The sequence below is a fragment of the Abramis brama genome (assembly GCF_963993115.1).
Source record: "Abramis brama genome assembly, chromosome: 3".
Taxonomy (NCBI): domain Eukaryota; kingdom Metazoa; phylum Chordata; class Actinopteri; order Cypriniformes; family Leuciscidae; genus Abramis; species Abramis brama.
In genome coordinates this window covers 14,295,686-14,321,774 of record NC_139965.1, presented here as the reverse complement: position 1 = coordinate 14,321,774, position 26,089 = coordinate 14,295,686, and the positions used below count along the sequence as shown (strand labels likewise).

At 37.0% G+C, this 26,089-nt stretch overlaps 1 protein-coding gene across 1 annotated transcript; it reads left to right on the top strand.

The window, feature by feature from the left end:
- The first annotated feature begins 16,103 nt into the window (after nucleotides 1-16,103).
- On the top strand, nucleotides 16,104-23,955 carry ponzr1 (plac8 onzin related protein 1). The gene is made up of 4 exons (XM_084109027.1): nucleotides 16,104-16,261; nucleotides 16,937-17,035; nucleotides 17,466-17,611; nucleotides 23,441-23,955. The coding sequence occupies exons 2-4, from the start codon at nucleotides 16,939-16,941 to the stop codon at nucleotides 23,573-23,575; spliced, it is 378 nt and encodes a 125-aa protein (XP_083965153.1). The 5' UTR covers nucleotides 16,104-16,261; nucleotides 16,937-16,938; the 3' UTR covers nucleotides 23,576-23,955.
- Nucleotides 23,956-26,089: the final 2,134 nt, after the last annotated feature.

Sequence of the window (26,089 nt, the reverse complement as noted above, 5' to 3'; positions counted from 1 at the left end):
TGTTTCTTCCTCAGGGTTCGTGCTGCGATGACTTTTGCACACTTTGCTATGGGCAAAAACTGTGAGTCGAAAACCTACCTAGCCCTACCTAGTGTTGAGATGTAAAGGGCAAAATCTTTTATTATTGTATGCATGACTGCCTCTTATAAGTTGTCTTAACCTGTTCCACAACTCTTATATTCTGTGACTCTGTTCTTTTAATACTGTTCTGTATTACAAATGACAAAACATAGACATAGAGTTTACGTACTGCAATTGTATAATCAAAACAAGATTTCTTAAAAAAAAAAAAAAAAAAAAAAAAAAAAAAAAAAAAAAAAAAAAAAAACATTCTTATTGCTTTAATAAATTGTTGTACAAATCAGTTTACTCTGTTAGTTTACTGTCAGTTTATTTGTATTAGTTATTTTCAGGAATAAAATGATGAGGTAAAAACCTGTTCTGGCATGTTTATATTTGTGTGCAGTGGTGCATTTGCTTATTGATATTTATCCCAGGTGTGAGAACACAAAAAAGATGATGCTTACAGATAAAGCATGGATTCCCTCCACTACACACACAACAACTTTTGTTGTGACACCATCTATACATTTACATTCTAACTAAATTTATTAAAAGTTATCATATTCCTTTGCGTAAGTGCTATTTCCGCATACAGATGGTGTTCACAAAAATGCAAATAAAAGTCTGAAATTTTGCACATGGTAATTCACATTTAGAAAAATACTTTGCATATTTTCACTTCTCGTAGCATTATTGATTATCTTTTTTTCATGTTGTTGCAAATTTTAATCCTTGCATGCACTGTGGTTTGCGCTGGCAACAATTCATTGATTGTACACATCATTTTTGACTCGCTCCAGTGGAAATGTTGTTCCACAAATGCAAAATTCAAACATAGGAAGGGAATTCTTGTGTAGACTTCCCCAAACCCAGAGGCCTACTGTACTTTTACTAGCATTGTGAAAATGTTTACTTTATTTTGGTGATATTTGTTTTTGAATTATTCTGTTCTATTTTTCTGTTGTTTTTGTAAACTGTGCAATGACATTCTCGAACTCCCATGGGTTTAGTAAGGCCTTTGGTCAAACTCCATTATATGCAATTGTGTGAGCATTTCAGTTGTGTGTGTGAGAGCATTTCAGTTGTGTGTGTGTGTGTGTGAGCGTAATATTTTCAGTTGTATGTATGAGAGCGTTTCAGTTGTGTTTGTAAAAGCATTTCACTTGTATGTGTGTGAGCATTTCATTATAATATGTGAATGTTTCATATGTGTATGTGAGAGGAAAAGTACATGTATATCCATGGTAATTCCAACGCATTCTCATCCTAGGGCGTCATATACTGACGCTTTTGACATTTCGTCTACATCCAACGCACATGGCACCCTTTAGCGTCAATATGACACGCACAGAGCTTTGTTTCTGAAGCAGCCCTAGAGGTCGATCGTGGATCAAATCGATCCACCATCAAACAGCGTATATTTTGTGCTGTTTTATGCGTTTGTGACATTTTTTTTCCCTCAGTGCAAAACTTACATTTTACAGTTATATTCTCCATCTGTAAATGTTAGAAAGTCATGCAAATGTATCCATTTTACTGCTAATCTTCATATTGAACGAGCGCTGCTGCGCGCATGCGCGCCAAATAGGAGCGCAATAATTCTGACTAAAATATACATTTTGCTTGGAAAATTAATATGCGATATTTTATAACACTAGAAATATCTTCTAATTATAATAATTTATCTTTAGGATGTTGGATAAGTTGCAGTGAACTTCTAGCGAACAGAAGTACTTCAGTGAACAGGGAAGATTTTTTTAAAGAAACTAAATATATAAAGATACAAAATATAGTTTTGGGTATAGGACCTATGCTACTTAATAAAGATGATGTATACTTATTTAGAATGCTGAGAATTACAGCTTTTAATGCAATAATTTTTTGGAGAAAGCAAGAATCCCCAGTTTTAAATGAGTGGTTAGATTTAGTTTCTAAAGTACATTATGGAGAGGATAACATGAAATTAAGAGCAAATGTATACATTTTGAAAAGATATGTGCAACTCCAAAATCAAAGAATATTCCATAAAATAAAGGAATATATATTAGCCTACATTAACTACATTTTTATATAACCCTCCCTCCCTCCCTTTTATCCACATAATCTTGATAGGGTTGCCAGATTTTAATAAAGGTATTGTATCCTTTTCTAAGGCTATACATTATTTTTTCTAAAGGCACACATCTATTCATTTCTAAATACCACTTAGTTATAGATAAAGGGGAATCAGACTTCCATGAGACAGCAATGCATTTTCTAGCCACTGCCAGAGCTAACTCCAGAAAATGTTTCTGAAATCTGTTTAATATTTTATCCATTTTCATGAAGTTCCCCAGCAAACAAAACTCTGGGTCGACCGGTAATGAAATTTGCGTAATCTTAGTCAAGACACTACAAAAGTCAATCCAGAAATCTCGTACTTTTACACACAACCAAGTACAGTGTCAGAAGGAGCCCACCTCTATTGTACAGCGGAAGCATGCATCAGATAGCCCAGGTTTGAACTTATGAATCTTCTCCGGAGTTAAATACAACTGATGGAGGAAATTATAGTGGATAAGTCTATATCGTGCATTAATAGTGGCAGATAAACTTTCTTTACACAACTCTGACCAAAGTTGGTCTTCAATTGTGGTATTTAAGTCTGACTCCCACTTTCCTTTAGACCTATACAAATCAGGTTTAGGACATTCAGATATCAGCAAGGAATACACTTTAGAAATAAGCTTACATGGTCCACTTTCTTGCATCAATTTCTCCATTTCCGTGAGGTTGGGCAGAGTCATGCTGTCGTTCAAAGTCCTCCTCAAAAAGGATTGCAATTGAAGGTAACAAAAGAAAGTATTGCTGGGCAGGTTGTATTTCCTTCTTAATAGCTTGTTTGCATATGACGTCACGTCACTGCGTTGCCATGGCGCGAAATGCAGATGGAGGGCAGGAAGTGTTGTGCTATATTTAGGAAGCACTATAACAAACTAAAAATGCCTATGTTTTGCGTCGTTTATGGTTGCTCAAATCGATCAAACTTTTCAATTTTGCTTATAGTTTCTATAATTAGCAAAGAGCATTTGTGTTAAATAGGAATACATTGTAATAATGTTAATCAAGCTGACTAAATCACACGACTGTGCAGCAGTTCACATGCACTCACAATAAAAATACAATATAATTTAAAACAAAGACAAGCTCATTATACAAAGGAAATAATATTACATATCTAGACAAATTGGGTTGCTTATAGTTAAAAGAATGTCATGAACGATTTAGGCTAGATGTATTGATTGCATTAGTGCGTGATATTGAAGAGTGCGCGCCTCGAGCGCACGGCTGACATGACAGGAAAGTTCGTGTTTCTGAGTTTTATATTCGGACATATACCGTGACAACATCTCATCTGACAGAGGACTGTGAGGCGCTGCTGACTGCGTTATTTATAAAACAAATTTAATTGCTGTGAGATTGTTTGCTGTTGCGCGCAAATCCTGGAGAAATCTAGGATAGGCTGAAATCGCTCACGTGGTGCGTCTCTGTGTGAGACAGATTTCATCACCAGTCAAAGACAGCAGCAAAGCCATAGCACAATGAAATAAGGCAACTTATGATTTCGGAGGTTTACAATAGGCTATTGTCCGGTTTCATATTTGTCGTCAAAATTTCAAAATACATTCGGGACTGAAGCCCCGGCAAAATCGGCTGGCCGCCTACTCTGCTTGCAAACCTACGTCTGCGGTCGGGAGGAGCCGAATCGGAAAATGCCCGTGTGTGTAGTGATCACCTCGTCAAAGGTGAATTAATACAACTTATGTGGCTAGTATGTTTGTGTAACGTACCAGTTTCCGAACTTTGTAAAGTCAGAGTAATTGTTTCTTCTTTTCTTTGGGTTTGTAAGTTACCCCTGTAACTGAAGACAAACGTAACGTTAAAGGCAAATCTTTCAATTCAGTTAGAAAATCGCTCCTCTTCATAACGTAAAGATCACGTCCAACATATGTTTCGATTTTTTTGTTATATCTTTCTTTTGTAATAGCGTCTAAAGTAGTACAGTACGGACTTTCGTCCATCTCGTCCATTCCGCTCTTCACTTCCTGCCCTCCATTTGAATTTCGCGCGTCATCACAATCACGTGACTGCAAACCACCTATTGTTCAAAGGACATGAAAAGTCCATCCTCATAACAATCCTCCAATGTATGAATTCCACTGTGATGCCATGCCTCCAGGATCTTGTTATTTACAGTCATCGGGATAAGTTCGTTTTGTTTTAAAGGTGACTTTGGTGACAGTCTTATCTCCTTGCCGATGGTCTTATGTACATCATACCAAAGTTTAATAAGGTGTAACAGAATTGGATTATCAGTTTTTCTTGATTAAAATTCGGTAGTTATATTTGTACACAAATTCGCTGAAGGAGTTATCTTTCAAGGAGTGAAATGCAATATAAACCCAGGATGGAATTGTGTCTTTCTCAGACATAGACCAAAGAAATCTCATTTGGGCAGCAAAATAATATTTTCTAAAATTGGCAAATTGTAGTCCCCCTGACTGATAGTCCCATGTTAATTTCTCCAAAGATATCCTTGGTACCTTGTTGTTCCAAATGAACTGTCTTACATTTTTATTAAGAGTTTTGAAAAAGTTTTGGGGTAATGTAATAGGCAATGATTGAAAAAGATACTGCAATCTTGGTAGAATGTTCATTTTAACGCAATTAATTCTCCCGATCAAAGTGATGGGGAGACTAATCCATCTGCGTAGATCTTCCTCAATTTTTTTAAGTAGTGGACAATAATTCAATCTATAAAGATTTTTTAAGTTATTATTCACAACTATACCGAGATATTTTATTCCAGTTGGGGCCCATTTGAATGCGGATGCACCTTGATACGCATGACAATTAAATGTTGTTAAGGGGATTATTTCACTTTTATCATAGTTTACTTTGTATCCTGAAACAGTACTATAGGTGTCTAATAAATCCTGTAATCGAGTGAGAGAGTGAGAAGGGTCTGTTAAATATAAAAGAACATCATCAGCTAATAAATTAATTTTATGGGTTACCTGTCCAACCTTGAAGCCCTTTATATCAGGGTCCCTTCTAATTGCTTCCGCCAAAGGTTCAATGGCTAAGGCAAACAGACTCGGAGACAGCGGGCATCCCTGTCTACTGGATCTATGTAATGAAAATGGGGATGAAATTTGTCCACTAGTAGTAATCTTTGCTTTGGGGTTATAATATAGGGTTCTCACCCAGTTAATAAATGTATGTCCAAAACCAAATTGAGTTAATACCTTAAATAAGTAGGGCCATTCCAGCCTATCAAAGGCTTTTTCGGCGTCTAACGCCACAGCCACTGTGTGGTCCGGCCTTGATTTTGCTAAATGAATTATATTGAAGAATCGACTTAAGTTATTGGCAGATAGTCGTTTTTGGATGAAGCCGCTCTGATCTGGATTAATTATTTTTGGTAATACCAGGCTAAGCCTGTTTGCTAACACTTTAGAAATCAATTTATAATCTGCGTTCAGTAATGAAATAGGCCTGTAAGAGGCACATTTTAGTGGATCTTTATCTTTTTTTAATATAACTGTGATTATAGCGGTCGTGGAGGATTCGGGAAGTCTATGCGTTTTAGATGAAAGGTTTATTACATCCATAATCAGTGGGGTGAGTAAATCTTTAAATTCCTTATAGAATTCAGGTGGGAAACCATCCTCTCCTGGGGATTTATTAGATTGAAGTGAATTGAGGGCTTTTATAACTTCTGCCTGCGTGAAGGGGAGGTACAAATTCTTTTAATCTTCTTCACTAATTTTTTGTAATTCGATTTTAGATAGAAAATTGTCAAATATGGGTCAAATCTCTAGGCAACTCTGACTTGTACAAATTTGAATAAAAGTGTTTAAATGTATCATTAATTTCTGTTGGACTATATGAGATAGAGCCTGTTTCAGTTTGAATAGCATTAATACTTCTAGTGTTTTCCTCTGCCTTCAGTTGCCAGGATAATATTTTATGTGCTTTCTCTCCCAATTCATAATACCTCTGTCTAGTTCTTAAAATGGCTCTTTCGATTTTGTAAGTGTCTAATGTATTGTATTGGAGTTTTTTCTGAACTAAGGATTGATATGTGTCAGAAGAACCATTTCTTTGATAATCTTTTTCTAGGAATAAGATTTATTTTTCTAATTTGTCAATATCTTCTGTATGTTGTTTTTTCAGGCCTTTTGTATAGGATATTATTTGCCCTCTCAGATAGGCTTTCAGCGTATCCCATAAGATAAAGCTATCGGGGGAGGAAGCACAGTTTGTTTCACAAAACAACTTAATCTGGTCTCTTATGAATGTGCAAAAGTCAGTTCTTTGTAGGAGAGTGGGATTAAGGCGCCATCTATATGGTGTTTTGGGTTTATCTGGAAACAAGATAGACAAAGTCAGTGACGAATGATCCGATAACGTTCTGGATAAATATTCAGAGTCTAATACTCTATGGAATAATTGGGTGGATAATAGGAATAAATCGATTCTAGTATGGGATTTATGAGGGCATGAATAAAAGGAATAATCCCGGGTCTGAGGGTGCATCCGCCTCCAAATGTCTATTAAATTTAGATCTTTCATATATGTTTGAGTGGTCTTGGCTGCTTTTGAATTTGAAATGGTCTTTGTTTATTTGTCCATTATAGGATCCAAACAAAAGTTGAAGTCCCCTCCTATAAGTATATTTTGTTGCCCCCCCGCAGCCTTTAGAAACATATTTTGCATGAACAATTCATCATCATAATTAGGTGCATATAAATTTAGGAGTGACCATTTTTCTGAGAATATTCTACAATTAACAAAAACATAGCGTCCTGAGGAGTCAATATCAGTATCAAGTATTTCCAAAGGTGTATTTTTATTTATTAAGATGGCTACCCCTCTGGCTCTTGAATTGAATGAAGATGACACTACCTGCCCCACCCATTCCCTCTTTAATTTTTTGTGTTCCTGCGCAGTGAGGTGAGTTTCTTGTAGGAAAACTAAATCTACTTTTAACTTTTTAAGATATGCCAAAACCCTTTTTCTTTTAATCGGCCCATTCAATCCTTTAACATTAAAGCTGACAAATTTCAATACTCTATCCACTAAGTTCTTTCTTATTTATGAGCTTCATTCGACCTCTCACAATATTACCATAAGCAGAGCATATGTAAACTTGTAAGCAACAAATAAATGGAGCACCCAAACAAAAAGGAAAACTACCCCAAAAACAACATATAGAACCCCCTAGTGCCATCTCCAAAAAATGTGGCACACCTCCCTTCATCTAGAAAGGTCTTGTATCCGTGAACAACTAATCTAACTTAAATCTAAGGTCTTCTGCCCCCAGGGGCTCTCCGCTATATAATATAGAATATTATATAAAACACTCTAATGTAGAACTGACTGTAATAAGATAACCATTCAAGTAGGTGAACATGGAACAATGCGTAAAATTGTGGTGTCTTACAGTTTGCACAATGGCTGAAATTAAGAATGTGCGTCAGGTCACTTGTTTTCTCTTCAATTTTCAAGTGTTCTCTCTCACAAACGCTGCCACTTCTCTTGGTGTTTTAAATGTTTTCTTTTTCCCATCTGAGAGCGTTACCCTCAGGGTAGCAGGATAAAGTAAAGCAAACTGGATACCTTTGGACTTCAGCTCTTTCTTTACCCGATCATATTCCTTTCGGCGCTTCACCAAGTTGGCACTCAGATCAGGAAAAAAAATCACCGGCGAGTTCTCATACAATATGGGACCGTTGCTTTCCCTGGATAATTTTGCTGCCGTATGGAGTATCTTCTCCCGATCCTGGTATTTCAGCAGGCGTATCAACACAGCCCTCGGCCTTCCCTCCGCGGATGGTCTTGGCGCGAGCGTCCGATGTGCTCGCTCTATTATTAGCGGCTCAGGAAAGTGCTCTTGACCCAATACAGTCGGAAGCCAATTGGCGAAAAAAATGACCGGGTCACTCCCCTCACAGCCTTCACGCACGTTAAGAACGCGGATATTGTTGCGTCTCCTGTAGTTCTCAAGTGACTCAACTTTCTCCATCAAATATTCGTTGTCCTTAGTCAACTTGATACAACCCGCGAATCCAGCTCGGTGACATGATCCTCCGCCGCCCCGATGCGATCTTCCGCTTCAGTGACGCAGGATGTCAGATTATCAAGCATAGATTTTAACCCCGATATGGATTCGTTAATCTCTGCCGTTTTGGTGTCCAGTTTATTGGAGAGGGCTAGGTTCCCATTTCGTATCTCTTGAAGTATAAGAGCGTTGTCCCCCGGTAGGTTGTGTTTGTCCGTGCGCCATCTTGCTGATGCTAGCTTCTTGCTGGTCTTCTTTTTCGCACGATGAAGTATGTACACTCGTCGAGTTAGTTTGCTTATTTCTGGATCTCAGATCCATTACGCGGCAGATAAATCAGAATAAAAGAGCAGTTTTTCTTTTTTGAAGGGTTAAGAGTGTTTTTAAGAATAAAGTCTTGGAGAGCATCCAGGAACACGTCCTTCTAGCTCAGCTGCATCACGTGACCCCTTATTCATTTCTTTTGTAATATACATGTGTGACAAGCCAAAGAAGCTTTGTATCAAAAGAAGTGTTTGACGACCATTTTCTAGATTGAGGAGGATTGATGCTGAGTGTGACGTCAGCGCCTCCTCTAGGATTGTCCAGAGACACGCAGTTGTGTGGGTGTGGGTGTGGGTGTGGGTGTGGGTGTAAGCCGGCGCGGTCTGCACTTCGCCGACTACTGCGTTGTGTTCTGGTGCACTGATGACAGGACACTGACTTTCCTCAAGGCACTTTATTCGGCTCAACTGTTAAGTTTCAAAGAGAGCAAAAATTCAGGATTCGATCCTCGAATCAGAATCAGCCTCTCTCAATCACGTAGAATGCAGACTCAACATTTAATCACATTCAAAAATCAGAAAATAAAATACAAAAGAATAATTAAACACATCACATTAGGCTCATATAATGTGTATGTGTCATATTGCATGTTATCTATGCTCACCACTCTGGGCTTTTAGCTCTTACATTAACATTATGCAACATGAAATAAACTATCTTTTCAATAGTTAATACATACATACGTACATGCTTTACATCTGGGCTTTTCAGTGGCATTGAACATTAATCAATACAAGAAAACTTTTTAAATGAACACATTATATTCATAACGTTATTGGGAGTACATACCTGTTAAGTTTCAAAGAGAGCAAAAATTCAGGATTCGATCCTCGAATCAGAATCAGCCTAACATAAGAAAAAGGACAACTAAAACGTGGGCTGTGACACAAGAGGATAGAATGACGATCGCTAACATACAGCTAAACAAAACACGAGGTTAGCTATGTTAGCAATTTCTCAAAACAGCAAAATTCTCGACACATCTCGATTAAATGTAAGTGCACTCACCATAAATTACACATACAAGTTACCATGTGCACTGAAACTAAAGTTTTAACAGGTAGGGCTATATCTCAATTTTTACATTGCGCTGACGCGAACACTTACCTCTCTCAATCACCGTAGAATGCAGACTGAGAAAATAACGCGAAAATTCAGTATATGACCTCACATCCAATAGAGGGCGCACATACACAAAAAAATAACTCTCCCAATACCTATAAACTACCATGACATAACTGAACAATATTTTGGTGAAATAAACTCACAAACAATAGAAAATAAAAGATAAAAGGTTGCAAAAATATATGTCATTCTTTGACCTGTTACATGTGCTGAGGGGAAGCAACTAACTAACCATGCAACATGATGCGGTTTCAAATATATATAATTTTTCTTTTTCTTTTTTTCTTTTTCCAAAGATCTTGAAACGCCATCCGCTGCTGACTGGTGAGAGCGGTGTAAATGCATAGAAAACTTGCATGTAAAAAACCTTTTACAAATCAATTGCAACTGCTTTAATGCTAGTTTTTAGTTGAATTGTGTGGATTGTTTTATGAAGAGCTTGGTTAAACAGGCCAATAAGAGACTATTAACTCAAATGAGTCCTTTATATTATACAAATGTGTCATTAAAATGTCTACAAATTTATAAATCGTCCCTAGACTGTCTACAAATTTAAAATGTCTACAAATGTATATATCTTCCCTAGACATTTCACAATTTGCACATTTTGCAAGTAGGCTACAATTTAATTTGAAACACAACAGTAACTAAATTAAATAAAAACAGTAAGCATCACAAACATATATTACATGTATTAAACAGAGACACGGTTCTGTGAGCAATTTTAAATTATAGGCTTTTTCAATTTTTATTGAAATCACGTGACTTTGGGAGTTTTTTTACAGTCTATGAGTTTGGCACGCGCTCCGATTCGGAAGTTGAAACTTGGAAGTTGAAACCGATAGAAACTGAAGCTGGTTCGAAAGAAATGATTCGCAAAGGTTTCATATCAAATTTTGAGAGTTGGTATAGCCTACTGGTTATATTTGATATAGCTGATTTCTAAAAGTGAATTCAAAATGAAAGCTTTAGCATAAGTTCTGCCGGGAAGACTCATTGTTTGCGTCACTTATTACCTTCTCTTTTATCCAATCATTTTCTAATACTAGAAGTATAAGGACCGTACTTACATTTGTCTGAGTTCGCAGATGCTGAACGCTTCACTCACCACCATCCACCCCACCACCACCACCAAGATGGTTTCTTCCCTATCCCTCCACCAATAAGAAGGCTTTTTCTCTCCATCTTCATTACTACCGCAGGATGTTCCTTCCCCTCCAACCCATAGATATAAACACTAGATGTCGCCTTGTATATGGCAGTTCATTGGAACGAATGCGTCAATAGAGCCGCCATCTTGGAACAGGGGAGCCCCTCCTCTTTAATGCATCAGCGTCAATGTAGGCAAAGCTCTAACAGAAATAAAATTTACCATAAATAGTTTTTAGTTTTTTTTGGTTCGTTCCAACGGTCAGGCAGGTATTTATCATCGAGTCCAGAGAAAATTTAAGGTTTTGATATTAAGATAATCTACTTCTTTTTCAAAATATAATGCATAGTGTTATAGGCCTACGTTTATTAGTCACATTCTTTCACTTGAGTAAACTTAGAATGAACTATCGCTACTTATATATATATATATATATATATATATATATATATATATAGGCTCTCTCTATATATATAATATAAGTATATATATATATATATATATATATATATATATATATATATATATATATATATATAAATTAGCAAAACTTGGCCACTAAATATTTCATATTCAATTATTTTAATGATCACAATTAAAGTTTTAATTTTATTAAATTGAACAAGCGCAAAATTTAGCATTCAATCAAATATTCTAAAAGATGTATTATTAATAATAATGTATTTTAACATAATATCTCGTTATTTCGACATAATATGTGTGCGTGCAACAAGCAAGATGTGCATTTGTAAATCCGGTGACACGTGTGCATTGATTTTTTATTAATAAACTGTTTTCTTACAGTGTCGACTCGGCTGCAAAGATGAAGTTGACGATCGCCATATTCGTAGTGAACGCGCCTATAGAGAGAAATGCACATAATGGATTAGGCCTACATAATCAGAGAGTAGCCTTTTTCTTTTCGTTTTGAATTATTTCGTTTAAAGACATTTCAAGCTTTGTGTATTTGATGTATTTCTCATGTCTGTGTGAGGCATACACTGAGCGTCGTTAAGTTAGGACGAGATGCGCTCCTCCAGTTCACGTGCAATGCAAGTGACCGCGCGAGCGCCTCCATGATTATATTGTCTGTTCGTTATATTTAACTTTAACTTATTGTTTGATGAAAAAATGATTAAAATTAAGATACAATTTATACAAAACGAAATTCACTTTAAAGAAAGGCTTTAAACAGTTGACATTTTCACAAATTCCAGTGTCCTTCCACACCTCCATCCCCAGGAAGAAACCCTTGAGCCCACTGTATCCTTGTGCAAAACGTACACATACATAGGATTTGTGGAATTCTATGTATAAGAATGGATGTAGGCTACTGTTTGAAGATTGACAGGGAGAGGACAAGCATAGCCTACTATTAGGACTGTACTTACAGGTTACAAGCGCCACACTGTTTTTTTCCATTAAAAGGTTTGAGTACAATCGGTAAAAAAAGTTAGAAACAACACAGCACAACACAGCCAAAAGTGGGTATTGAGGATCAACTCCTGCATATTGTACATTTTAAACACAAGGGTTATTTCTGTGCGAGAATCACAGTTCATTTTCTTCCTCCAAGCAGAGAAATGTACACTTAACTTATAAAAAAACAACAACTTGACTACTACCATCCACAGAGTAAATGTAATCCCTTGCTGTCTGGTTTAGATTTCGTTCGTGTGAACATCCATACGCAGCACAAAAGTCCGGCATCATTCATGAATTCGAAGTATAGGCGGAGAAAGCAGCGTTACCTAGCTACTTCCTATGACAAGACCCCTGTTCCAAGATGGCGGCGGTTTTGACGCATGCTTTGAATCCCAAGGCGACATCTATTGTTTATATCTATGCCCTCCAACCACCCCACCACCAGGACGGTCCTTTCCAATCAGTGTTCCCAACTTAGCAATTTTGTTGCTAGATTTAGCAACTTTTCAGACTACCCTAGCAACTTTTTATTCAAAAAGCACCTAGCAACAAATTTAGCAATTTTTTAAATTTATTTGGCAACTTTTAGCAACTTTTGGAAAGTGATTCTAATCCAAACAACACACGTACAAGCTAGCTAAATAGACAGAGCGGTTCATTCATAATTTCTGTGGAAATGTGGAAATCGCTGTGAAAACCGGAAAACAAAAGACAACGAGCGCAGGGGCGGGGCTACAGGTCTGCGAGCGGCAGCAGCAGGAGTAGCACGCATGTCACATTTTTGGCAAAATAATTTAAACACATTTCATGTTTCACTGGTTGATAAGAAAATAGCCTACATTAAATGTAATTGTAAAGTGTTTAACTGTACAATATCAATGTTGTATTTAAAAATGAAAAAATCTGATCATGAAAAAGTGTTGTTTGTATTACTTTTACAAATACATATACAAATACATATACACATATATATATATATATATATATATATATATATATATATATATATATATATATATATATTTATTTATTTATTTACAAACAAATTTAAATTAGCATTTCAAATAATATACGTATGACATAATGGCGTAGTGTTGCGTTGCGATTACGTAATGACGTCATAGCGCAATTACGTCACAACGTCATTTAGCAACTTTTAGCAACAAATTGATCTGCCTTTAGCAACTTCCCCTGAAAATTAGTTGGCAACACTGTTTCCAATACCTCACGGGGGGTCGGCTGCGCCCCTGCCTTCATCTTCAGGCAGGAAATGCTGAATCCGTACCCTCGGATTGCGAGTTACGGACGGGGCCTACGCCAAATACTTTATCGCATATATTGCTTGCTGGGTCATTAATAAATGGATGATTGTTACAATATCTTCTCCCGAGTCTTTCTGGTAGAACTGGTATTTTGTAGGCTATGTAGGGAGATATGTAGATTGTGATCATTATTTCAGTATCAGTAGGTGGCAGTGTTAAACAGTGAGTGAACGCCTCACTATACATAGCCTAGTTTTGGCAACAAGAGTTACGGACATGTCCTGCCACTTTTTCCCGTTTTAAATAGTGTTGCTGCTATGACCTTTTTCACAGACTGTGATGACGCATTTTGGTTTTAATGGTCATGAGCATCGTAAATCCTCCAACGTGTTTTATAATTAATTTTTTATAACACTATATTTTGAATTATATTACATTTGCATTAAATTACAAAGAACTATTGTTTGCGCTGTTGTGACTCGTCAGGGTGTTTCTAATACAGCGGCTGTGGGAGTGACGGTCAAAATGACCGTTATCAATCTCTCTCTATTTTTGAAGTTGTGAAAACACAATTGTGGAGTTTTTCTTTTGCTATATGAGCAAATGGGAACACACAAAAATATATATATTTAATGTATTTTCTCATTCGCCACTATAGACATTTACCTTAGTATGAAGACATCCGCTTCAAACCCGGAAATGTGAAAAGGGTGTAACGGCATTCCAATGTAGGCCTACTGGATAGGCTACTGTAGGTATTCATCCTGTAGCCTACATCTTACAAAGATCCTGTAGGCTATATATTGTTGATTTCCCGTTCACATTTGCAAGCGTTCTCGTCACATTTATTCATTTAACAGTTGCTTTTGTCTCATGTACCTGCTTTTGGTCTTGTCTGGATTGGTCTATGGATTTGTCATTTTTGCCTATATGCTTATTTGTTATTGCTTGTATTTTTTAGGTGGAAAAATCCCTCCAACATAGGCTACACACACACACACACACACACACACACGCATATGGTGGAAAATAGTACTACTACGCACAGGGGGCACAGTGGTTGTGTGGTAAACATACTACAACATCTAGTGTGAAGAAGAATAGAGCAAGAGGAAATGACATTCTTTTGTGGCCCTTCTCATGAAAGAGAATAAAAGCAACTGCTCCCATTAATCTCGGTATCACTGGATTGTTTTTATTGTCCCACTGCTGATGACGTAGTATAAGCCTAAACACATAATCAGAGAGAATAATGAGTGAACCGGAGGAACATTGCATGGTCTTCTAGTGGTTTTAATGGATTTTGCTTATTGTTTTTAATATGAAGTTTTGACTGTGACTGATGAGATTTTTACTTGCGCTATCACTAGGCTACACCCATCAAATGATATAGGCTATATATATATGTATATATATATATATATATATATATATATATATATATATATATATATATATATATATATATCATATGATATACAATGATATGCAGTCAACCCGACCGTGTCATATAAAAATAGCATAAGTTACTATTTTTGTATTGTACACAGAGGACAAGAAATCAACTGGACAGAGAGAAGAATATTGGAATCATGTGGGCTAAACTCCAAAACCTTTCCCTCATGTTTGATAGGCCGCCTCGCCTTTGAATGTTTAGCCCTTCCTTCCTTCCTTCTCTGATTTTCTGAGACTTGTGATTATTTAATCTAATCTATATTAGTAAAACCACGAGGTGAGCGAAGCTCGTGCTGCTGTGTGATGCAGGCGACACAATTTGTACTGAGATTTCCTTCAGTCAGTCAGTCAAATTTTCCTGAAAAGTAAGACAAATGCAAACTGTAAATATCAATATTACACATTTATTGGATTCACATCTGTAATAAAATATGGCCTACAACCATATTATGCTAACGAGGACGCTAAAGACCACAGCCACTTGCGCACCAGTGGTATGAGGTTTACATAGCTCTTACTGGCCTAGTAACACTCATACCCATCCGTGTCAGTGTCACGGCACCAAACTTTAGCTTCCTTGTTAGCGCACCAGTCTCCTCCGGTTACACTTCCTATTCATGCCTAGACCAATCCCTACCAATTAGATATCCCTAGAATCAGAGGGAAATTATATGTGAATAACACTAATGTTTAAACCTTGCCCTGGTTTTTAGCCTAAACTTTACTTAAACAATAAACTTGTCGCTCAAATTGATTGGAATGTTGATTGGAGTTCTGTTGAACACACAAAAAAGTTATTTTAAAGAATGTTGTTAACCAATCTGTTGCTTACCTATTGACTTCCATTATATGAAAAAAAATATAGATGGCTACTATGGAAGTCAGTGGGGACCAGACATGGTTTGGTTACCAACATTCTAAAAAAAAAATTGTGTGTGTGTTCAACAGAACAAAGAAACTCATACAGGTTTAGAACATCTTGAGTGTGAGTAATGACAGAATTTTAAATTTTGGGATGAACTATCCCTTTAAGAACATGTTGTAGACTACATGGTGAAATCACCAATAAAATAATTTTAAACAAACTTATTTTGGATTATTTCTATATCATTTGTGTTACAGTGTTGATATATTAAATGCCTCGAGCGGAAATCTCATTGACTCATTCCACAGAACTACTACTAAAAGAAATTTACTACGTGTCGATACGCCTTCTCTCTGTGGTAGAAAACAAACAGGCAAATGATGCATCGCTCAGAGTGTCGCTCTCAGTTCTGGTTAAGAGCCTTCTTTTTAGGTTTCATTTTCCTGAAGACCCCCAGCGCTACACTTCTCCAGACTGAAAGCAAGGTAGATGACACTTTTTTTCGTTTTTTACTAATATATCGAATGTTTAATGCAATGTTAGATTTTTCTTCAACAATTAAACGTGTTTATCGAATAACTGCGCAATAAGAGTTTGTTTCTTCAAATGATCGCGTGCTAAATGCGCAATGAAATATTTTATTTCATGCTCACATGTTGTTTAATCAGAAAACTTTACCTTCACAATAAGCACACAATCTAAAAACTGATCTCATTATAGCCCGCTTCTAAAAAGAGAATAATAGGCTACTACATTTTCAGAAAGTTCTGTATTTTATCGGTCAGATTCTCAAAATAGCTTTTTTTTCCACTCATGGAAAAAGGAACGGTTAATAAGTTCACTTTCACCTGCAAATCTGTAAAACTTTTAAGGGAGTTTATAACTGACTCATTTGAACAGCAAACAGCGACTTTGAAAGAAATAAGTGTAATGGGAGCCCCCCCAAAGGACTTTATTGTAAAGGTGTCTCTGCAACTCTAACAATAGTGAATTCAGGGTGATTGGGACACTTTTTTTTGGAAAACGTGTCCCAATCGACCTGAATTCACCCTATAGTTTAATATTCTTTGGAATAAAGTGTGACACTTGTAGAAACTCTTTACTTCATTTACCTCGATATCATTGTCTATCTCTCCATCACGTCCATTCTTTCTTTGCAGTCATGGCACATGCAACTACTACGGTTGTGACAACCCAGCATGTCTCCTCTGGGACCTGGACCACAGGCATCTGTGACTGCTGTTCTGATATGGGCACTTGTAAGTCTACCTACTGAACCATGAACTTTCGGTTCCCTTTCCCACAGCATGTTTGATTGTGCAATCCAATCTGATCCTGGTTTGATGTTGCATAATAGCCTAAGTTCCAGAGTAGTACTGAAAATGTCCGGAAAATCAGGCAACGGCAATCAGGCTCTCACAAAGCACTAATTTTAAAAAGTAGGAACAGAGTTAATGTAGGCCTACTTTATGAGATTATGTATTATTTAGAGCAAAGTTTTCTTTTCAATCACTGCTTAAAAAAAAAAAAAAATACATTCATGTTTTCTGTTCCTATTTGTAGAATTAGAAAATTTTGAGATCTTTATAACCTCAACTTTGCATAGAGATGTGGGTTGTAGCCTAACTAGTGCTTTAGTGCCTGCGCAGCTCTAAAATCAACCCACGTGTGTGTGCGTGTGTGTTTCAGGTTGCTGTGCCCTGTGGTGTTTCCCATGCATGCAGTGTCAGACGGTCTCGCAGTTTGGTTGGTGTTTCTGCATGCCATTGCTGGACTGCTGCATGATTGTGTCCTGCTGTCTCCGCCAGAAGATGAGAGATCAGTACAGTATCCATGTGAGTTTACACAAACACACACACAGACGCACACGTGTGCAGCAGATGATTTATAGAGGAAAGACTAATAATAGGATGTTGCTAAAGCTCGCACAGAGGAGATGAGAACATTTGTTAACCGCTAACAGCTTCCTGTTCGTCTGTCTGGTGAATGCACTGACGTGCCCTAGCACAAAAGTACTACGAACAAAACTTTGTGTAAGTAAAAATAACCGTGTATTCCAGAAAGCATGGTTACCGTCAAACATACCCTGAACTCTTGGTTGATTAACTCAAAGCTTGCTTGCTCGAGCTGTGCTGGTTCCAAAAACACGTCCGGGAGTAAGTTCAATCAACTCAGAGTATGTTAACGGTTAACACACACCAGACATTCTCAACAGAGCAGCGAATCGATGAGTCACCATGGAAACAGACGCTAAAACGAAGCACGCCATACTACTTCTTTCTTCTTCTTTTGTTCAATGCTGATTTACATACTTATTGCATGTCACCACCTATTTGGTGTGCAATCATTTTTCACTCATTTAGTTTAATAATATTTAATCACTGTAAATAAGAATGATATCGTTGTATGATGCTAATTATATAATAAAAAGAAAGACTGATTAGACTAAATAACAGTTTGTGCTTACAAAGATAACATGGCTGTAAAAGTAAGTTTTTATGTTTACCGGTAGTTATTTTGCTCACATTTCTTGAAAGGCAAGATATATAATATATGTTTCTGTTGCAAAAAAAAAATCTGAACGCAGATCAACGATATGTTAGATGATTATATATATATATATATATATATATATATATATATATATATATATATATATTAAAATAAAATAAACATGACCTTATTTTGATAGTTCTTTATATATCGATATGACTATATATATATATATATAATATTATGTGCAATCTGTCACGCCCACTAGAGCCCGAACACTAAACTAACCCAGGAACATGAGCAGGTTATGTTCAGAGAGTAAGTTGCTATGGCTAACGTTACTTACATACCCTGAAAGTTACTTCCGTTTTTTTGGAACTGAAAGTTGAGGTTATCCGCTTACTCACCCTAAACATACCCGGATATGTCACATAGCCTGCTTTCTGGAATACCCCCCATGGGAACAGAATGAGTGCACTAAAACATAACATCCATGAAGTATATGACTCGACAAGGAACACAAGAAACACTGGGGTTTAAATACACAAGGGGTAGTAACAAGATAACAAGATAACAAGGGAGAGTGATTAATCGACATGGAAACAAGAGGGTAACTATGGGAACTAACAAGATTTAGGGAAACAGGGCCACCACGGACACGAGCAGGGAAAACACAGAAAACAGTGAAACAAGCTGAGATCGTGACAATTATATTGGTGTTTGCTCTTCAAACAGTATTGTCATGATGTCGTTTGTCACATTGCATTTATGGTTTAAGTGTTAAGCTATGTGTGTGCAGTCTTAGAAGGACAGTTCACCAGTAAAAACAAAACAAAATCTGTCATCATTTACTCACCCTCATGTGTTTCCGTGTATGATGTTTATGACATGTATAATGTATGCAGTGTTGGGTAAGTTACCCTAAAAAAGTAATTACATTTTCAGTATTGTAATTAGAATACTGTAATAATTACTCTATAATCCCATATAAACCTCAACCAGTTGAACAATGCAAGGAGGATAGACATGATACTGCTCACTTAATTCTTTCAAATAGATCATATAAAATTGCATAAATTATTCTTGAACTGAACAAAGTATTTAAAGGGTGAAGGTTACATCAAAAACATACATTTTAACATTATTATTCTTTAAATTTTGATGTTAAATCCACTATTGTTTTATAATAATAATAATTAGTTACATTTATATAGCGCTTTTTCTGAGACCTCAAAGCGCTTTACATAGAATGGGGAATCTCCTCAACCACCACCAATGTGCAGCATCCACTTGGATGATGCGACGGCAGCCATATTGCGCCAGAACGCCCACCACACACCAGCTTACTGGTGGAGAGGAGACAGTGATGAAGCCAATCAGTATATGGGGATGATTAGGAGGCCATGATGGACAGGGGCCAAGGGGCAAATTTGGCCAGGATGCCAGGGTTACACCCCTACTCTTTTCGAAGGACATCCTGGGATTTTTAATGACCACAGAGAGTCAGGACCTCGGTTTAACGTCTCATCCGAAGGAAAGTGAACGTCTCATCCGAAAGTGTCCCCGTCACTATACTGGGCATTAGGACCCACACAGACCACAGGGTGAGCGCCCCCTACTGGCCTCACTAACACCTCTTCCAGCAGCAACCTGATTTTTCTCAGGAGGTCTCCCATCCAGGTACTGACCAGGCTCAGCCCTGCTTAACTTCAGTGGGCAACCAGTCTTGGGCTACAGGGTGATATGGCTGCTGGCTATACAGAAATGTTCTATTTAAAGTATTTAATGCAATAACATCAGAAGTAACTAATTAATCAAAAAGTAACGTTTAATAATGTTAAAATGTATGTTTTTGTTCAGTTCAAAAATAATTTATGCAATTTCATGTTATAGAGTTGAATACTGTATTTTTTTTTTAATCTGTGAAACACAAAACAAGATCATTTAAAAAAAGTTTTTGTTCATTTAATTCAACAACGTTGGTCCAAAACTTTCATTGTATGAACAAAAAGACAAATTTTTCATAATATAGTGAACACTTCTTTTGTGTTCCATGTAAAAAAGAAAGTCATACAGATTTGGAACAACATTTTTCATATTTTTCCCAATTGCTACAATGTTATTGAATAGGTCTGCTTGTAATTTTCACATCCTCATTTGTATGATGCAGTTTACCTCTTTCATTTTTGATATAGAACTGAGGAACAGGTGTTAATGAAGAGGAAGTTCCTTTTTAAAAGTAAAATAGATGTGGCAGTCGTTTTATAACCGACATAATCTTACATTCTAAAAACTCCTTTATGGGTATACGTCATGGCCATATAAAAATATGGAAATACAATAAACCCACTTAAGTATAGCGTCTATGTCAGAGGCACTATAAACCTTTATAAATGATTGACTAGGACTATGACTTTGATATTATACAATATGAAACCATCAGGACGCAGATCCATCTGAACTTTGACTTACTTCCCAATACATGGCTATTGTGAGTGTGTAGCTTCATGTGAATGCTATATTTGTGCATCTAAATAACTGGTCATTGACCAGATCTTGTCCAAAAATGTATGCAGGTCTTGATGGAAATGACATCACAATATTTATTTCCATCAAGAGGCGCATACATTTTTGGTCAAGATCTTGTATTGTCAATGCAAGAGTCCAGCACTCTGTAAAGTCTCCTCCAGCACATCCCAATGACTTTCAGTGAGTTTAAGGTCTGGACTCAGAGGAGCCAATTCATGTGTGAAAATGATTCTTCTTGCTCCTTTGAGCCTGATGAATCTTGACATTGTCATCCTGGAATATGGCCATGATGTGTCTTCCTACATAGTGGTTTAAGAACTGAAAAGCTACACACTTCATCAATTAGGTTTAGAAGAACTGTTACCAAGCATATAACACACTAGTAACATAATAATCACTGCAATAATGATCCAGTCATATACTCTTAAGCATTTGCCTATTTAAATCCAAACAGCGACTTTTTTTTTTTTGGCCGGGCAGTGTATAACATATGCCTAGAGCACCTCCTAGTGGTCATTATATAAAACACAAAAGGAACCTACATGAGATATTGCTTAATAACTTAACAGCTTTAAAGCAACACTAAGGAACATTTTTTACCTTAAAATAATGTTTCCAAAATTGTATCAGTGGTTCATCAAGTCGTAACAGGGTGAAAGGCACTTCTGCATTCGCTTTGCGGCCCTATATCTGCTATAACCGCACTATGCAAGTTTGCCAAACCGGGTCGCGTTTCTGTAGTTCGAATGAGAAATAAGAAAACTGCAAATTTGACTTGCTTTACGTCAAGCGTTACAATAGTCATTCGTTTCTGATGTCGCAATACATCATACTCTCATGAAATCATGCAACATACTCTACCTTGTCTGTGGACATCGTTCATTCCAAAGCCGGTGCTGGATAAACAGTGGGCGTGTGTGCGACGGTAGGCTGCGGGCGGCCGAATTATTTACGACAGCGGTAATGGACAATTCCACTTCCAACCTGTAGGGGGACCGAACTTTAACTAAAAAATATACACAATTTTGACAGAATTCAGTCTGATAAGAGTGTTTTCCATCATAATGATGGAAATATAAATTTTTCGCCAGGCACTAATTTGCAGACTCCTATGCAGTTGCAGGGTCCACTTGTGGACACACTCGTGTCCACTCATGATGGGGGAGGAGAGAGAGTGAGCCAATCAGCAGTAGGGGGCGTGTCCGTTCATGATGGGGGAGGGGAGAGAGTGAGCCAATCAGCAGTAGGGGGCGTGTCCATTCATGATGGGGGAGGGGAGAGAGTGAGCCAATCAGCAGTAGGGGGCGTGTCCACTCATGATGGGGGAGGAGAGAGAGTGAACAAGAGGGAGATTTGAAGAAAGACTGTAGAAAGAGAGATTGCTGAGAGACATTACAAAAGAGGAAAGCTCAGAGGACTATCACTGTAAAAGAAGGGTTATGATCAGGCAAGAGCTTTAGGACCCGCGTTAATATTAGAAAAGCTTTCCAGCGCTGGAAAGACCTGAGCAGGAAGGCCTGAAAACAGACGCTGAAGTTACGTTGTTTCTGCTCTATACGTAGCGCCACATTTGCTTTATTTTTCACAAAGCTTTATTTTGTTTCGCTTGAATCAGCTATGATAAAGAGACATCCACTCTTGCATTGAGTGTTGGTGCATTTGGGTGGGGAGGGAGGGGTGTGTTTGTTTGGGCTGATTTCAAATATCAACAGTGTTTCTCAGAACTCATTTACTGCACCTTTTGACAGCAATGGAGGCAAAACAGATCAGAGAGAAATTTCAAAATGGATGATTAAAAAAACTAAGGGAAGGAAAGAAAGAAGAATACTGTGTGGGAGAGTTTTAGTTAGTAGTTAACCAGGACCAATCAAGTGCTGGTTTTGTGATATGTAACAGCTTTGAAGCATTGTATATGACAATAAACCAGTAACACCTATATGGGGTTTTCCAAATACCCACACTTGTTTCCTGTTTTTGGATCAAGTGTTGCCATAAAGACTGCAAGTGCGTGAGAAAATTGATTTTCAATACTTTGCATTTTAAAATAAACTTCTAAATGTCTGGTCAGTTGTCCCTATGTAACAGAAGACTAATTAAGTGATAAAAAGCAGTTGCAATTGCAAATGTTGTACAAAATACACTCATTTTTGTACCAATAAAAAGAATTTCGGGGGATGCGATTTCCCGAACCTAATGCATGATGGGATACGTTTAGCCTTGAATAACGCTCCGATGCGGTATTCAAGATAGTGTGTGTTTAGTGTGCGTTCAGGGCACTGCGCTTTGCCATTTATTAGACATGGGACAGTCTTGCACACTTACACGCGCTCTCAAGTGGTCAGGACCGCAAGTGTGTGTGTTTTGAAAGGCCCTTTATCCTGCCTTTGCTTGGAGAAGTGACATTTCAATGTAAGATCGAAGGAAGTAAAGTCTCTGTTTGGGCTATCAAGGAAATGCAACTATGCGATTCATATCAATTCATGTTCAATATCTGAGACTTAACTAAGTGCTATTGGCTAAAATGGGACACTCCCATATTTGCTCCATCCTAACTTCCTGTTTCAATAGGAAATACAACAGTTTGTTGAGCCAATAAGGATTATACAATTATGAATTAATTTGACTCTTTGTTTCTTCCTCAGGGTTCGTGCTGCGATGACTTTTGCACACTCTGCTTCTGTTATCCTTGCGCCTGGTGTCAGATGTCCCGAGAAATCAAGACTCGTGCCCGTTCTGGCACCAGCACTGTGATAACCCAACAGGTTATGCATAGTTAGAGATCAGTTTTGCTGTGAGTTCTGGTAGTATGGGCAAAAACTGTGAGTGGAAAACCGGTGCCCTACCTAGTGTTGATGTAAAGGGCTAAATCTTTTATTATTGTATGCATGACTGCCTTTTGTAAGTTGTCTTAACCTGTTCCACAACTCTTATATTCTGTGACTCTTTTCTTTTAATACTTACAAAACATAGACACAGCATAGACATAGAGTTTACGTACTGCAATTGTATAATCAAAAGATTTCTTAAAAAAACAAACAAACAAAAACATTATTATTGCTTTAATAAATTGTTGTACAAATCAGTTTACTCTGTTAGTTTACTGTCAGTTTATTTGTATTAGTTATTTTCAGGAATAAAATGATGAGGTAAAAACCTGTTCTGGCATGTTTATATTTGTGTGCAGTGGTGCATTTGCTTATTGATATTTATCCCAGGTGTGAGAACACAAAAAAGATGATGCTTACAGATAAAGCATGGATTCCCTCCACTACACACACAACAACTTTTGTTGTGACACCATCTATACATTTACATTCTAACAAAATATATTAAAAGTTATCATATTCCTTTGTGTAAGTGCTATTTCCGCATACAGATGGTGTTCACAAAAATGCAAATAAAAGTCTGAAATTTTGCACATGGTAATTCACATTTGGAAAAATACTTTGCATATTTTCACTTCTCTTAGCATGTTGTTGCCAACCTTAATCCTTGCATGCACTGTGGTTTGCGCTGGCAACAATTCATTGATTGTACACATCATGTTTGACTCGCTCCAGTGGAAATGTTGTTCCACAAATGCAAAATTCAAACATAGGAAGGGAATTCTTGTGTAGACTTCCCCAAACTCAGAGGCCTACTGTACTTTTACTAGCATTGTGAAAATGTTTACTTTATTTTGGTGATATTTGTTTTTGAATTATTCTGTTCTATTTTTCTGTTGTTTTTGCAATGACGTTCTCGAACTCCTATGGGTTTAGTAAGGTCTTTGGTCAAACTGCATTTGACTTTAGCTGCATTCAAACCTTTGTTGACTTAAAGGGATAGTTGACCCAAAAACTAAATCCTGTCATCATTTACTCTCCCTTAAATTCTTCCAAACCTGTATGAGTGTCTTTCTTCTGTTGAACACAAAAGAAGATATTTTAAAGAATGTTGGAAACCTGACAGCTAGCCATTTAGTTTTTTCCTTTTCCATAGCATTCAATGGCTACCGTCAACTGTTTGATTACCAACCTTCTTTAAAATATCCTCTTTTGTGTTAAACAGAAGAAAGACACTCATACAGGTTTGGAAGAATTCGAGGGTGAGTAAATGATGACAGAATTAGCATTTTTGGGTCAACTATCCCTTTAAAGTGGCTCTATTGTGCTTTTGTACAACATCCAAAACCCACAACAACACCGACCAAGCAAATAAATATAGTAAACCATAGGATAAAAATGACAAATTATTTCCATGTTTTTGCCACAAAATTACATTTATTATGTACTGAAAGCCCACACTCTCTTTCCCACTCAAATGCACAGTTGCACAGAAACGTGTTGTCAGCGCAGCTCTGAAGATTTGATCAGTAAAATAGTTTAGCAACTTAAAAGCTACATGACATTTCTCACTACTCACTTAAAAATGTTGGGTTAAAAAAATAACCCAACGTTTTTTAGAGTGTAGCGAGGTAATAACGGCACTGTTCTTGAAGCGGAAAAACGTACAGTTTCGCTATTAGAGACCCTGCTGTTGAACACAACACATATTCAGGTAATTCTCTCATTACCGCCACGGTTGTGCACTATTTTCTAATAATTCAACTGCCTGTCATCAATTTTTGCCTATGTAAAGGTTTTCTAAAATTTAGTTTTGGAGTCTCCTACAATAGGTTTCCATGCATCCAAGGTCAAAAAACATCTTACATTTTCTCACAATATACATTGCACATCTCCTCATTTCTCAAAGAGTCTGAAAACAGTTTGTTCGAAGATTCAGTCTGTCTAAACTCCTCCTTTCCGAGAGTCTACTCTGCTCTGATTGGTCAGATGGCCCAGTCTGTTGTGATTGGTCGACCGCTTACACTGAAAAAAAGAAAACCTTCTTTTTCTAAGCACAACCACTGTCCTTGATCTGAATCCATTCAGCAATAACAGTTAAACCTGTTGGATTATCATAAAAAAAACTATGTACATCGGTTGCACATATTAAATTTGGGTTTACGCAACATGATTTATACATGTTAAAGCTACATAATTTATGTTTGTTAAATAAACATGATTAATATATGTTAAAGATACATAATTTGTGTTTGTTAAACAAACATGAATGGCACAAGACTAAAATATGGTGAGATGAGAAACATAAAATGCATAAAGTGCATCAAAGTGGATTCTCAGCGCTGAAAACAGTGTCTTCTCGACACGAACACGAACCAAACTCTTCCAGCTTCAACTACAGTGTTTGAGGGCCAAAGTAGACGTTGTTCACAATGAACACCATAGACTGGCATTATGCGAATGAAT